Source organism: Dendropsophus ebraccatus, chromosome 9, assembly GCF_027789765.1.
Source record: "Dendropsophus ebraccatus isolate aDenEbr1 chromosome 9, aDenEbr1.pat, whole genome shotgun sequence".
Lineage (NCBI taxonomy): Eukaryota > Metazoa > Chordata > Amphibia > Anura > Hylidae > Dendropsophus > Dendropsophus ebraccatus.
The window spans coordinates 57,850,010-57,865,573 of NC_091462.1; the positions used below are offsets into that span (position 1 = coordinate 57,850,010).

Genomic DNA, 15,564 nt, shown 5'->3' on the forward strand with positions numbered 1-15,564 from the left:
TCAATTTTTCTGAAAGCATTTCTTAGTACCAATTTCAGGAAATTTTTCCCAATATTCAACTAAACTTTTAAAGGGGGTTTGGTATGTACTCCCTATATTTTTAAATCAAGAAACACGGATTACCGCAGAGAGAGAGGTCCACCAGCTGTTTATACCATTATAAAGGAACTAACACTAATTAAAGGGTATTTCCATCTGAGCATGTTTTCCCATATCTACAGGATAACATGCTGATCACAACAATGCTGACAAAACTGTTCCCAGAATGAATGGCACATGCATAAGTGCTCCATTTATTCTCTGTATGGGGATCATTTCTAAGTGCTGCACTTGAAAGTGACTCTATATCCACCAACCCACCCCACCAAATCGCTAGTACCATCCGTTTGATGACAGTAAATCCTTACCGGTCATGTCTTTTAAAATGCACCTGGTGCCTTAGTTAGAGAGAAAAAATTAGCATTTAATCTGTAGCGCTGTGTCACACTGGCGTGGCCTAAAGAGTCTGTGCCCCAGGTCTACGACGCCTCTTCTTCCTTCCTCCCCACCCTCCTCCTCATTAGGAACACCCCCAGGCAGGATTTCTGTTTGTCGCTCGTCTAAACTGCACCTGTGTCGCTACAGCTCATTGCAGTTAGACAAATGATGAATAGGAAAAATCTTGCCAGGAGGCCTTCCTAATAATGAGGAGGGTGGGGAGAAAGGAAGGAGAGGCATAGCAGACCTGGGGCAAAGACACACCAGTTTGAGACAGCGCTGCAGATTAAAAGATCATTTTTTGCTGTAACCAAGCCACCAGGTGCATTTTAAAAGACACGACCAATAAGGATTTACTGTCATCGAACGGATAGTACTAGCGGTTTGGTTGGGTGGGTTGGTTGACACAGAGTCGCTTTATGCAGCCCTATAGAGAATGAATGGAAAGCTGGTTGTGCACACATGATACGATCCTTTTTATTCCTTAGTTTGCTTTCCCCTCTTTCTCTGGATCCATGGGGGTCCCACCAGTCATATCCCGAGCAGTTAGCACTTTATCTCTACTACACTTGATTTATCAAGAGGTGCATTGGTCTCAATAAATCCAGGGCATCTCAAGCTGATGATTGGGTGGGCAAAGATTTTAAAGGGGTTATCCAGCGCTCCAAAAACATGGCCACTTTTTCCCCTACTGTTGTCTCCAGTTCAGGTGCGGTTTGCAATTAAGCTCCATTTACTTCAATGGAACTGAGTTTCAAAACCCCACCCAAACTGGAGACAACAGTAGGGGGAAAGGGGCCATATTTTTGTAGCGCTGGATAACCCCTTTAACTACAATTTACGCCTGTGTGTAGGCAGACATTTTAATAAATCTTGTGCACAGCCATGTCGCCTTCAAGCCCTCTTGATGAGTCAGGTGCACACCAGTAAAAATAGCAACATTTTTGTACAAGCTGGAGCTTCATTCAAAAGTTCTGACTTTGATAAATGTCCCCTAATGACTACCTAAAATGTGAACATCCAAATATTCTTTGTAGCCAAAAGGTACAAATACAGAAGGTGCCATGTTTTAGCATTTGGGCTTTTGGAACAATGGACTAGTTGTACTTATGTGCTTTGCATGCATTGATTTTGTCAACTATGAATATTTAGGACACTAATGTGAAACCTAGACTGCAGTTTAAGATTGGTAAACACATATGGCAAAATAACATTCATAAGCTGTCCACACATATCACTAGTCTGCATGGTAAGACCAAATAGAGCACAGAATGGCATTAAACTGGGGTATCGTTGGGTTATATGACTGTAGCTAACATTACTACTGTACTGTACTACTGTAAACAAAGATATGCATTTCAAAAATATCTGATGGCCTAAAGCAGTTATAGTGCTGCATAAAATTTGCACCTTCTGCGGTTAATCAGCTCTAGCAGTGAACAAAATATTCTCAACAATTTTGTGTTATAAAATCTACACAAGCATCGGGGTCAATACTGATCTTTATAATCTTACCCTGAAAAAGAGCTTAAAACAGTGCTAAAAGTCCCCCCCCCCAAAAAAAAAATAATAAAAAAAAATAACTAAATAAATTGTAGTAATGGCATTAAAAGATATTTTCCACATTCCTAAAATTTGCATACCCAAAGGTATACGAAGCTGGTGGGAAGTGTTTTCAACTGAGTGAGTTATTTCCTCTACTTTACATGCTCCTCAGTCAACCATCTGTGTTACAAATATGTACAATGAAGGTGCCTCCTGAAATGCACTATACAGTAATAATGTAATGTCTTATGTTACACGGTGTGTGTCAATGTTCCTTGGTTTTTACCACAACATTAAAATCCATCAGAATGGCCACAACATTAAAATATGTATATCTAGTATGCAGAAGCAGAGGACTACAAGGATTGTCGACAAGCAGTGCTTCAGGTATAGTAAGTACATTGTGATTTTTAAATCTTTGGAATTAAACTTTATTTTTATAATCTTTCTTCCTCCATCAGATTCTTAGGAACACCTATAATCTTCTTATGTTTTGGTCTCAGGTCATATTAAACATCCTACCCCTTCACTAAATCCAATGAAATAATAGAAACTTATAAGTATTTGAAGGTAAAAGGATTATTTTATGCAGGGTCCACGTCTCATTTTTAAGAAAAGTTTGGATAGAAACCAGAGGGGTTGATCAACGGAAATTCTTAACCCACTGGCATCTTTAGGTTAAAGCCTTAAGTGCCATGGAAACTCTTTCATGTATCAATCTATTCCTTTCAGTTTTAAGATTCAGATATTTAAGGTGTTTTACTATTTTTTTTTATGCTATATTTTGTATTTTGATTTTGATTTTTTTTTTACCTTTTTGTTGTTTTTGTGGTTTTTTTTTCTTTTTTTTTTTTTTTTGCTTAACAGTCAAGGAGTCAAAACAAGTTAAAAAGATGCCAGCCGGCTGGGGTAAAAGAGCTGCGTTTATGTGGACAAAATGGGACCAAATGTGCAATTTTACTAGCTGCTTAGGGGTGGTCCCAGAATATACAAAATATACAACCTGTTCCCCGCGACACCTACTTGAATTGACCACTTGATATGGTCTGATTGGCAGTCTTTGGAGCAAAGACCAGAGACAACTGATGAGTAGTATGTACATAGATACTTTAATGACTATGCACTCATGGGAAAAGTTTAGGTTTAACTTTTTCCAGCAAAAAGTCAGAAAAGACCTGTACTCTGTATTATTTGAAATAACCCTGTGGAATATTTATCAATAACCTGGCTAAATCCTATTAATGTTTACTACACTAAATTTAGTCTCCAGGCGATGACCTCAGTAAACAAGAAAGTGTCTGCTTCATGAGTCAGTAGGGCAAAATCAACTTGCTTAAAGTGTCCTCCATTACCCAATGTTGTATGATTTAATATATTTGGCTTTTTGTTGTTGACACTCAAAAGGTAATCTTAAGTACAAAAATGCAGCTGCTCTGGAAATAACATCAAGTTTCTAACTAGTTATATTGTTAGGAGAAGAAGTCAATGATCGAGCACAAAGTATGGAAAGTTCAGTAGGAGAAGGCTTGCCGCTCATTCGATGACAGGAGCCAAGTCTAGGTCGCTGGTCCAATTCAAACTGTCCAGATGAAGATTCAATTGTTCACCAAGATACTTGTCCATGTAGCGCATATAGTAAAAGCTTATGAAAAAGCTTTCTAAATCAAAAACAATGGGGACATCTCAACTGAAAATGTAATAATGGAAAGGTTGTTTAACCTTTGGAAGTGCACACACTGGTGGTAGGGTGCTCTAATGCAACAGATAAGCTCTATTTTTAGTCAACATCAGTGGCTTATTTAAGTTTCTAGTGCATAAGATGTGCTACAGCCAACAGAAGTAAAAATAAATTAGTTGGGAATTCTATGGGTGCTCCTCCATCCATATGTCCATCTGAAAAATAGATCTAAGAATCACATAAATGGTTTATTTGTCCTACCCCACCAGTCCAGTGCCAGTAAGGCCTATGGCATTGAGCTAAAGTGATTTTCAAAGCTCTATAATGAGGCCAAACCGGTGGAGAACACTTGACAGGATCTAAGTAGATCTAGAATGTTTCCTTCTCAGGAGTCTTCAGTTATGAACCAAAAGGCTCGGATTTGGTTTCCTAGATCGAAATCCATTTTTCATTTTCTCTTAAATTACATAGTATAAGAAAAAATAATATTAGTGCTACAACAATGCAACTCGAAGGTGACTTTCTAGCAGCTTCTGAGTTTCAGTAAAGATGAGTTCATCAGAGCCCCTTAAGATGACTGTTCTGCTTTTCACTTCTACAGCAAGGCTTTAAAACACCTAGTACTGTATGCGGTTGTTTTCAGATCGTCCAACTCTCCACCACTGTGCATCTCTTTCAATCGGGCTGGAGGGTAAGGCATAACAGACAAATATATTGGAGCATGTGACGGTGCATGAAGATTTGATATGGAGTTTTGTGTACAGGGTTTTACATGTAAAAATGTTCTCTATATCCTGTAATTCCATGGACAAAATGACAAGTGTCCACTGCAACCCTTGGTCCTCCCAAGGCAGAAGAGACATTATCGCCTCAAAATGTCCTTAGATATGCCTCTTCATATGCAGGGCAAGGTGGTCAGACCTGGAAAAGCACCTACAAGAAAGCAAATTATTAAGATATTTATTATAGAGAGCTGTTCATAAATAGCAACAATCTCTGTTCACATTAAAGGGAACCAGTCACAATGAAAATGCTCCCTAAGCTATCAACATCATGTTATAGAGCAGGGGGTTCTGAGCGGATTGATATATATCTTTATGGGAAAAGATTCAGTATACCTTGCAATTTATTGGAAGAAATCTCTGATATTTCCATGCTAAAGAGGCCAGTCCATAAAGTGACACCGCCCATTGGACTACTTAACACAGAATGAGCAGGGATTCAATCAACATGTTCAAAGTTATACTGAACCTTTTACCACAAAGATATATATCAATCTTCTCAGTTCTTCTTGCTCTATAACATGACGGTGATAGATTAGGTAGCATTGTCTTGGTGAAAAGTTCTCTTTAAGTATAATGTTTCCTGCAGTATTGCTGTATACACTCAACAAACAAATTATAAAATTTCAAGACCTACATTTTTCAGACATTAAAACAATAGAAATGTTATTTTGCTACATTAATATTAGATGTGCAGATATTATAAAGTCATAAATGGTCAATCCTAAAACAATGTAAGTATCCTGTCATAGCCCAGGCGTGATAATTAAAAATATGTATTAAAAATCTTTTCGTCATTCATCTTCATCTCTTGATTATTCATAAGGGTTTGAAAAGTGCTAGGCACCACCTACTTAATTCCAGGCAACATGTGGTGAAGCAGCCACACTCTAGCCGGCCGCCCTCCTGGTGCTTCCTAATTGCAAGGAGAGGGTAAAAAGGCTTACAGAAGGCCTGGAGCCTGTAGCATATGTGCTTTTTACCATATGTGGTGAGCTGCATAGTGACCACTCTAGGGAATATTTTAAGTGTTTAGAGAGGGACACAAATGTTAAAGCAAAAATTTTAAATGATGTGAGGAAACTATCAAATATCTTTTTTAGAGAACAAAAAAGGGCAATATACGAATAAAGAATTGCTACAAAATGATCAAATGAAGAAAAAAATATACATATTGATACACATTCCCTTTATACTATGTAACATATGCATCCATTGTGAATGAGGGTTTCCTTATACTGTATGTAACAATAACCTTGATTGTTCTTCCACAAGTGTTAATATACACAGACAGGCTTCTTACACACAGTTTTTTTATCCATTTTTTACATTTCATTAAACGTTTACATCTGAAAATGTAAGACAATGAAAGAAAAAAATACACATTTTATTGTAACATTTGTAATGATCCAATCTATATCCTTTTCACTTTTTTTTAATCTAAAAGGGATTAAAAACCTGTAAAAAAATTATCATGCATAATTCAAAATGGTACTATAGGAAATGTTGCTTCACTACTTTATAAACAAGTTCTCATACAGCTTTGTCAGCTGAAACATAAAAAAGTGATGGCTCTGAGAACAAGGTGACACAAAAACTAAAGATTTGTGTCGTGTAAAAGCTGTAAAAAAATCTATATAAATTTTGTATTGCTTCAATATAACATGTTATAGGCTATGTTCACATGACGTTTTTTCCTGTCTGTTTTTGTTTTCTCAAAATGAGTCCGTCATTTTGCAGTTTAGGCGCACGTCAATACAATTATGGTTGTTGGTACATTATTTTAGTTCAGGCCCTTTTTGGGTGTGGTTCTTTATTGAAGATCCATTTAATTAAGTAGTAAAGACGGTGAAAGGACGTTGTGTGTGTGAACAACTAAAAATAACGTCTGAGAATAATTGTCATGAACATTATTTTGATGTCCCCGCAAACAACGTTTGTTATTTAGTACACTTGTTGTTACTGAATTATGATTAAAGTCAATGGAATGCTCTGAAGTCAATGAAATAATGTCCGCCCAATACACATAGGGGGAGATTTATCAAAAGGTGTAAAATATACACTGGTATAAACTGCCCACAGCAACCAAGTACAGCTCAGCCTTCATTTTACCAGAGCTGGAAGCTGAGCTGTAATTGGTTGCTATGGGCAGTTTATACCAGTGTATATTTTACACCCTTTGATAAATCTCCCCCTATGTGTATTAGGCGTCTGTCATTCCATTGACTTCAGTGCATTCCATTGACTTCAATCATGATTCAATAACAACAGACGTTATTTTAAAAAGAAAAAGAGGACACCTTTTCTTTTTTTTACACAGTGTGAACATAGTCTTACACTGCACGGTGAACACCATAAAAAAACTGTATTACTGTAGATCATCATGTGAGAAAAGAAGCCCTCATGGAAAGAGAAAAGAAAATCATTATTCGCAGAAGAAGATGGGAAGAAATTGTAATGTCCACATGGTCTAAAATAACTGCACCATAAGGGTTAATATCTTTCAAAAGGCCAGGCTAAAGATGAAACTTATTTGTAGGGCACAAGATTGACATTCATAACCTTTGGGTAACCTTAGGGAAATGATCTGCATAAATGTTTCTATGTACTTATAGGAGCTTTTCGGGATGGCATTAAAGCATGTATTTTATCATTTTTATGTGTTGAAATTTAGTTCCCAAGTGGCAATCTCAGGAGCCATGGCAGATATTGTCTAGTGACGACTTTGAACAAACTTCCTGGAAGACTTAAAATTATTTCTTAAATCAAGAGAAGAAATACATAGTTGAAATAGGAGTTAGTTATTTGAAGAAAGTAAAGAATTTAAGACACAAAAAAGGACTTCATCCTACTCTGTGAGTACTCCATGAATGTTTCATTACGTATTTACCTTTCCGCTACCCCCACCCCTGCCCTGAGCCTTCTGCTCCTTCAGAACCATCTGTTGAGGATCCATTAGTCTCAGTCTGAAAGCTTCCATATCCTTAATGTCCTCCCAGATAGACTGAGTTCCTCAGGCATTGCTTTAAGGTCTCTGGATTTTCTCTTTCCTCTTGCAACTAATGCACTTTATTTTATTAGGACAACAATTAACAGGGTGTCGACTTCTATGTAAGCTGGACAATGCTGACAATAGAGAGTATGTGTTCTGAATTTAAACAGTGTTCAGTACAGTTCTTAGCTGAAGCCAACTCTAGACTATACAGAATTATGCGGCAATTTCCACCAATGATGGATGCCGTTTAACTCATTAAACATTTACAAAATTAATTGAAAACTAATGTAAATATAAATTATTAAATATATTTTAAGTATGTTACAAGAGTGCATTTCCCCATATTGCCAGTGTAGTAGCAAAATTATTGCTCTCATTTTTCTAATGCGTATTAGGAATCTAAAGTAAAACGAGCCATTTGGCTTCTATCTGTAGAAGCAGAATTTATATTTTCAGTAAATAATAGGTTTGGCAGGGAACAGAAATTTCTTACACAACTATTCTAACGTTGCCATTTCTGCCATTGCTGTCAATTGTCTCAGTTTCCCTTTAGTTCCTGAAAAGCACAGTTTTACAGCTGTAAAAGAAATCACACTGACAGGATGCAAGTAGAGAATGAAGTTGCCCTTTTATGATGAATTTAACCTAAAGGGATTCTTAACCAGTGGGTAGTGTAATGTACAGTATATACATTTAGGAGGAGGAGGAGAAGAGAGTTAAAACTAAGGCCTGATAGTGTGTTATACGTCCTTCCTTCTAATTGTGCAATGTATAGTTACATAGTAAATAATTTTTGTCAACTTTTTAAAGATGTTATGGAGGTGCTTATTTTTGCCTCAAAACTGGTATGTTTGAAGCCCAGCCCAAGTAAGAGATATTAGTGGCATCCCGTCCACGGCATAATCCTAAACGGATAAAAGGGAGAGTTCTGTCTGCTAAATGACTCAAAAACAATCGTGTAGAATCTTGTCCTGTTAGTTCCAACTATTGCCAAGGATCAAAACCAGAAGAAACATTTCCTTGCTTGGGTCACCACATCTGTCCCCTAAATCAAAGAAAGATGCTTAAAAGGAATTTACTATCACATAAGACTTTTTTTTACCCTGTCGTCATAAGAAAAAGGGCTTTTTAGATTCATCCAGTGGCAGTATGTATTACTTGTACTGCGCATGTCACTTTTCTGAATGATTCTACATGGAAGCTGAGTTCTTAGGGAACTCAGTTCTGTAATTTCTCTACCCTTGTATGAAATATTCAGTGATTCTTTGCTTACTGGTATTGTGTCGAGGGACTGGCGTAAGGCAAATGTAATGCCGATTTTCAAAAAGGGCTCTCGAACTTCCCCAGGTAACTATAGACCCGTAAGCTTAACGTCCATTGTGGGGAAACTATTTGAGGGGCTTATAAGGGACTACATGCAGGAATATGTAGTGGCTAATAGTATTATAAGTGATAACCAGCATGGTTTTACTAAGGACAGAAGCTGTCAAACCAACCTGATATGTTTCTACGAAGAGGTGAGTAGAAGCCTGGATGGGGGCGCAGCTGTGGATATTGTGTACCTGGATTTTGCTAAAGCGTTTGACACAGTTCCTCATGGACGTCTGATGGGTAAGTTAAAGTCTATTGGTTTGGAAAGTTTAATCTGTAACTGGATTGAAAACTGGCTTAATAATCATAGCCAGAGAGTGGTGGTCAATGATTCCTACTCCGAATGGTCCCCGGTAATAAGTGGTGTACCCCAAGGGCAGTACTGGGCCCTCTTCTGTTTAACTTGTTTATTAATGATATTGAGAATGGAATTAACAGCAATGTTTCTATATTTGCAGATGACACCAAGTTTTGTAGTACAGTACAGTCTATGGAGGATGTGCAGATGTTACAGGATGACTTAGACACTCTTGAGGGTTTGGGCGTCCACTTGGCAAATGAGGTTCAATGTGGATAAATGTAAAGTTATGCACCTGGGTACTAATAACCCGCATGCATCATATGTCCTAGGGGGAGTTACTCTGAGAGAGTCGCTGATGGAGAAGGATCTGGGTGTACTTGTAGATAATAGACTACAGAACAGCACACAATGTCAGTCAGCTGCTTCTAAGGCCAGCAGGATATTGTCATGCATTAAAACAGGTATGGACTCTCGGGACAGGGATATAATATTACTGCTTTATAAAGCTTTGGTGCGGCCTCATCTGGAGTATGCTGTCCAGTTTTGGAACCCGATTCATAAAAAGGATGTTCTAGAGCTGGAGAGGGTACAAAGACTGGCAACTAAACTAATAAGGGGAATGGAGCATCTTAGTTATGAGGAGAGATTAAAAGAATTAAATTTGTTTAGTCTGGAGAAGAGACGTTTAAGGGGAGACATGATTAACTTATTTAAATATATAAATGGCCCCTACAAGAGATATGGGGAAAAGATGTTACAGGTAAACCCCCCTCAAATGTCAAGGGGGCATTGCCTCTGCCTGGAGAAAAAAAGATCCGGAGGCGACAAGCCTTCTTTACAATGAGAACTGTGAATCTATGGAACAGTCTACCACAGGATCTGGTCACAGCAAAAACAGTAGAGGGCTTCAAAACAGGGCTAGACAAGTTCTTAGACCAAAATAATATAGATGCATATGTATAGAACTTATCATCCCTCCCCCTTCCCTGTATCCATCCCCTCCTTGGTTGAACTTGATGGACATGTGTCTTTTTTCAACCGTATTAATTATGTACAGTAACTATGAAGCTGCCACTAAGTGCTTTAAATGTTGCATGAAAAATCCATATTTCAGTATGCTTTTTGCCCATGCTAACATGTCCTTAAAGGGGTACTCCAGGCTGGAGGTGGAGGAGAAGGATGAGGGCAACGACGTCCCCTTACCTCCAAGTTTCAGCGCCGGGTCCCGGATCGCTTTGCACTGGTCCGCGCTGCCCGGCCACTTCCTGGTCTCTGTCGCGGGCTTGAGACGTAATGTTTCAAGTCCGCTCAGCCAGTCAAAGGCAGAGGCAGGATCCCGCCTCTGCCACTAACGGACTCGGTCCTGGAACCGGGGAGGTAAGGGGACGTCGATGCCCTCATCCACCTCCTTCCCGGTCATAGCCGAAACCCCCCCCCCAGCCTGGAGTACCCCTTTAAAGCTATAAGGAGCTGATCAACGGCTTTGCTGCAATGTGACAGACTAACATGAACAAAAAGAAGCATAGAAGCATAGTTAATAAGGTTGAAAAAAGATAAGAGTCCATCAAGACTAAGGACTTCACATATATTTAAGTGACAGTAGAGCTGGACAGTAGGGGGCAAGTAGAATATTCAAGTAGTTTGGAGTTATAGTTGGCCTTGTTGCAGTAGTGGGGAAACATATCTGGTTTAGATACCACTGAACTTAAATAGGTTACCCCAATGTCATACCTTATCTACCCTCTATTTATCTATCTATCCACAGGACAGGTGATAAGTATCCAACCACTGGGACCTTACAAAGGCATAAGGGACACCATTCTTGTGATTGGTGTGTGTGTGGGGGGGGGGGAGGGGGGAGGGGGGTCCAGTGTTCAGACATCTCTCGATCCTGTGGATAAGTGATAAATTGTAATCTTAAAATAACCTTTTGAAATAAACTGGTATAAAGCATAATAATTTGTTCACACTTATATAAGACACAGTGGAACACACTGACATGTAGCTGAGGTACTATATATGGCACATTTCTAATGTTGTGTATAAGTGATGGTTTGGTAGTGATGGTTTCCTGTAGTCTGGGATTTTATATAGATAAAGGTATCATTACTAACGAGTTGAGATGAGTTTGGGCTGGTCCAAACTTGAACTCTCAGCATATAATTACTGGTGGCTGAAGAAGTTAGATACAGCCCTAAGGCTGCCTGGAAAGCATGGATACAGCCAATGGCTATGTTCCCACGCGGTATTTGTGCTCAGTATTTTTGCCAGTATTTTTCAATTAAAACCAGAAATGGATTGCAAACACAGAAAGGCTATGTTCACACACTGTTGAAATTCAGTGGATGACTGGCAAATCATTTCTGTTGTTTCCAATTAATTGACAGCCATCCACTGAATTTCAACAGTGTGTGAACATAGCCACAGGCTGTATCTACTGTATGTTTTCCAGGACTCCCTGGGGCTGCATCCAACTTCTTTAGCCACCGGTATTCAAATGCCGCTCAATCGGACCCAAGCAGTTTGCAGGGGAAAACACATAGGCTGTTTATTAGTATACTGGACCAAACCAAAACTGTCGGCATTTGAAGACCAGTGGCTGAAAAAGGTGGATGCAGCCATACAGCCCTAGAGAGTCATGAAAAACATGGATACAGTCAACTTCTTCAGCCACCAGTAATCAAATGCTGAGAGTTTGGGTTCAGACGAACCCGAGTGTGCTCAAGGATCACTCATCTCTACTAAGGAGCCCAAAAATTGTGGAGCAAAATGCACTTCTGTTTTGCAAAAAATGTAAAAATAACACGTTAATTGTATTGAATTATTTTATTTATCTTTAAACCTTTCAGTTTTAAAAAGTCAATTGGGGTCTTTCTGTATATCCTAAAGTGTACAAATGTCCACATGTGTGCACAAGCTACGTCATAGTATATGAAACAAAGAAATGTATTAGATGTTCTGTGAGGTGCACTAGACATAAAATGTAATGGGTTGCTATATGATTTATATCGCTCTATAGATTATATATATATATATATATATATATATATATATATATATATATGGTCTAATTAACAGTACAGACAATCTGCATAGCCTGCTATATACTGCATATGGACAGTTGGCACAGTGCATGAACACACATGCTGGTATATTATTTGTCGGCCACAGGATTTTCTGCATCATTTGATATATTTTAAGCATAATTACATGACTGGTACAACGTACTTTGGCACACACTGGTAAATGAGTGTGGACTGGAATAATATATGTGGGCAAGGAATTAGAGTAGTTCAGCATAAAAGGCTGCATTCTGTATAATCACTGAATAAGGATTTCTCCCAATTCTCAGGGTGGTAAATGTGAATATAAAGCAGCTAAATAAAATCTCTGTCATACTTAAAAAGATAACACAAAAATCCTCACCGTAATTCACAAAAATGGTAATTACATAATGATGAGAATCTCCGGCTCAAGCTATATGTAATAGAGGGGGCTGTTATCTATTGTGGAGTGTGTCACTAAAGAATACCATGTCACGGGAGGGGGGGAGGCCAAGGCTTGGGAAGGCAGGATGTTCATGAAAACACATTTCCTTGCAATCAAAGGCAAAAACTGCCTTCCTGTTTCCTGACCTGTTATTTTGCCAGTAGCTAAAAATATAATGGTGATTCTATTACAGACATTTCCCTGGCCTTTTCTTTTAATGCTACTCCCGGGTTCTTTGGCCTGATAACTCATCTTCCTCAGCCCTTTTCTAATGCGATTAAAAGCACATCTTTATTCAATAACGTTGACAATAGCCTGACCGAGGCTTTGCTTGGCCTGCTAGGCCTCAACTATCCAGCTTTCATAAGATGATAATGTCAGGGCTGTCAATTGTAATTATTCTAGCACTCTGTTCCTTTCACCCTTCTACTTCCCATCCCCACACAAGAATACGTCTACCTTCTGGGAGATTTCATGCTGTTCAGATGCTTGATAATGAAGACTGCATTTTAATTAGGTGACTGCACTTAAAGTGTTAAATAAAAATGCCTGTCAGTGCTATCCCTAGGAGTTTTATAAATTATAAACCATGTATGATGACTAAGGTAGATTAAAATCTACACATTCAATGTATATAGAGATTGTTGTAAGGGATATGAAACAATTCTCCTTGGTAACAAAGGTACAGCGGGTATAGGTATCATTGGTGTAGGTTAAAGCTCTTGTTCTGCCAAAGCAATGCATTGATATAATACAGGGTATAACTAGCTGAATATTTTCTTCATATACTTGATTCCAAGAACATGTTTGCTGTAGGTATTGCAGCAGTAACTGCGTGGGCTTTGTCTCCTAGGCTCCCATATTCCATGTAGAAGCCTCTGCTGCGAAGCATCTGTCCATAAAAATAGGAGCTGCACCATTAAGCTTCTGTCCTCTATACAGGTAGATAAGGTCTCGGTAATATCCATTTATCAATGTTATTTGGAGGGTCACAGTTTTAACACTTCACAGCTACAATGCTAAAACTAGAACTGGACCCAGCACTGAACCTCAAACACTTAAAGTATATGTATGGTGATGCCATGCTAGATATGTGGCTCCAACTAGAATGATTATATAGTTGTGCAACCTCAGCTACTGTACATTTATTTTTTATTTATATAAAATTTTATTTATTTTTCATTAAAAGCAAAAAACTTAACATCATTTCAATTTAATTTTTTTGTTACAAAATTTTTTAACAATTTTTATATTTCATCCGCTTAAATTTTCTCCAAACCACCCCTCTCACCCCCCAGCTATCAAGGGAGAGAAAAACAAAACTGAACAAAAAAACATCTAAAAATAGAGGTGACCTCGTTGCGCAACGGTAGCGTGTCTGACTCCAGCTACTGTCCATTTATTGATAAGATAGAGTGAGGCCTCTGGATTAGCATATAATAAGCATACCGGTATGGTTTATCTGAGCTATCCCCAACAATATGAAACAGGGTGGTATTACATGGTCAGACTGCTGTCATGGTCAGATCTAAGTGCCAATTAAGTAAATTGGCAATCCTATTACATGGCTTGACTATTGGGTAAGCAAAGCCACCCAAGCGATGGCAGGATTGTTTGGTCGGCCCTTTACGTACATCATTGTTAGTCATACATCCCCAACCAAATGGAGACATGTGCGGGTGGTTTTTTATAACCAGCTTAATAGATGCCAACAGTCAACCATGACGCATTTGCCTGTTTGAAGGCCAATCGCTTGAACCTATTACTATTTAACCCTATTGGCCTGTGCGGCTGATAATCACCCTGTCTATTAGGGTCTTTATTTCACGATTTACCATTTATGTACTTGGATATTTCAACAAATTCATTGCCCCAAATAATATTACGTGTAATATTTTTCAAAGCGGATTACAGAGTCGCAGCCATGCTAAACCTCACCTGTCACAGTGGTTGCATTTGAATGGCTTTGCCCCTGTGTGTTTCCTGTAGTGCCTTGTAAGTTCATCACTCCGGGCAAAACGCCAATCGCACCCTTCCCAGGAGCACTTGTATGGCTTTTCACCTAGAAAGACAGAATGCATATAATGTTATTTTACATATACTGTATCTATCTACATGATATTTCCCAAAAAGCACTGACGTCCCGAACAAAAAACCCCCCAAAAAGTAAGGTAACCAGAAGAATTATCAAAGAAAGGTGGACGCTGCATAAAAAGTAGATGTCAATCCAGTGTTATAAACAGAGCTAGCAAAAGAACATCACCTTTAATACAGTTTATGCTATATAGGGTAAATGATCAATAACTATAAATTCATCCACTCCCTGGTGACCAGGCTGGGAAGCTTATTATAGTGCTCGAAGCCTTATGTAAGGTCACCTTTGCATGGATAATATCTTCCAATGGTATATTCACACAATCACCAGCCTGAGAGAATGCTGTGTACAGTGTTATGGAGAATAGAGTGTGACAAGTGGCTTTTATTGCAGGTGCTGGGTTTTGGTGTTCTGCACATCTTTCCTCTGAGTACAATTCATATTTTATTTCTAGACAGAGAGAACAGGTCATAGTAATTTTTTCAAGTATTTATAAGCTTCCAATGTTCTGGAAATCCGCATATGTAATTAGGCATTTATGGGTGAACAAGTATTAAGAGGCAGTCAGTGCACCATTGCTGGAACAAGCCAAACAAAAATTTTGCCAACATCAAGAATACATCATTAAGCACTGAAGTGATCTGTTCTGGATACAGCAGAGCATAGCCCAAGCTACTGTACCTCAATGAGAACATTTTTAATTGTGTTTCCTGAAATCGCACTGCTTCTGTAATCCCTTTCCTGATAATTAGGTTATTTTTGAAGCTAAAACAAGGTTTTCCAGTTATCGCCTTCCAGTTCATCATAACACAGAAGACTATTAAAAATCAC

At 38.5% G+C, this 15,564-nt stretch overlaps 1 protein-coding gene across 2 annotated transcripts in view; it reads right to left on the minus strand.

The window, feature by feature from the left end:
* Positions 1 to 2,029: 2,029 nt before the first annotated feature.
* The window catches only part of KLF7 (KLF transcription factor 7), a 122,483-nt gene continuing 108,948 nt past the window's right edge, over positions 2,030 to 15,564 (minus strand). For both annotated transcript variants that reach the window (XM_069985261.1, XM_069985260.1), the window contains exons 3-4: positions 14,577 to 14,700; positions 2,030 to 4,633 (exon numbers count right to left, since the gene is read on the minus strand). In XM_069985261.1, coding sequence (XP_069841362.1) covers positions 4,596 to 4,633; positions 14,577 to 14,700 — 162 coding nt within the window. In that variant the 3' untranslated portion in view covers positions 2,030 to 4,595. The remainder of the gene's footprint in view (positions 4,634 to 14,576; positions 14,701 to 15,564) is intronic.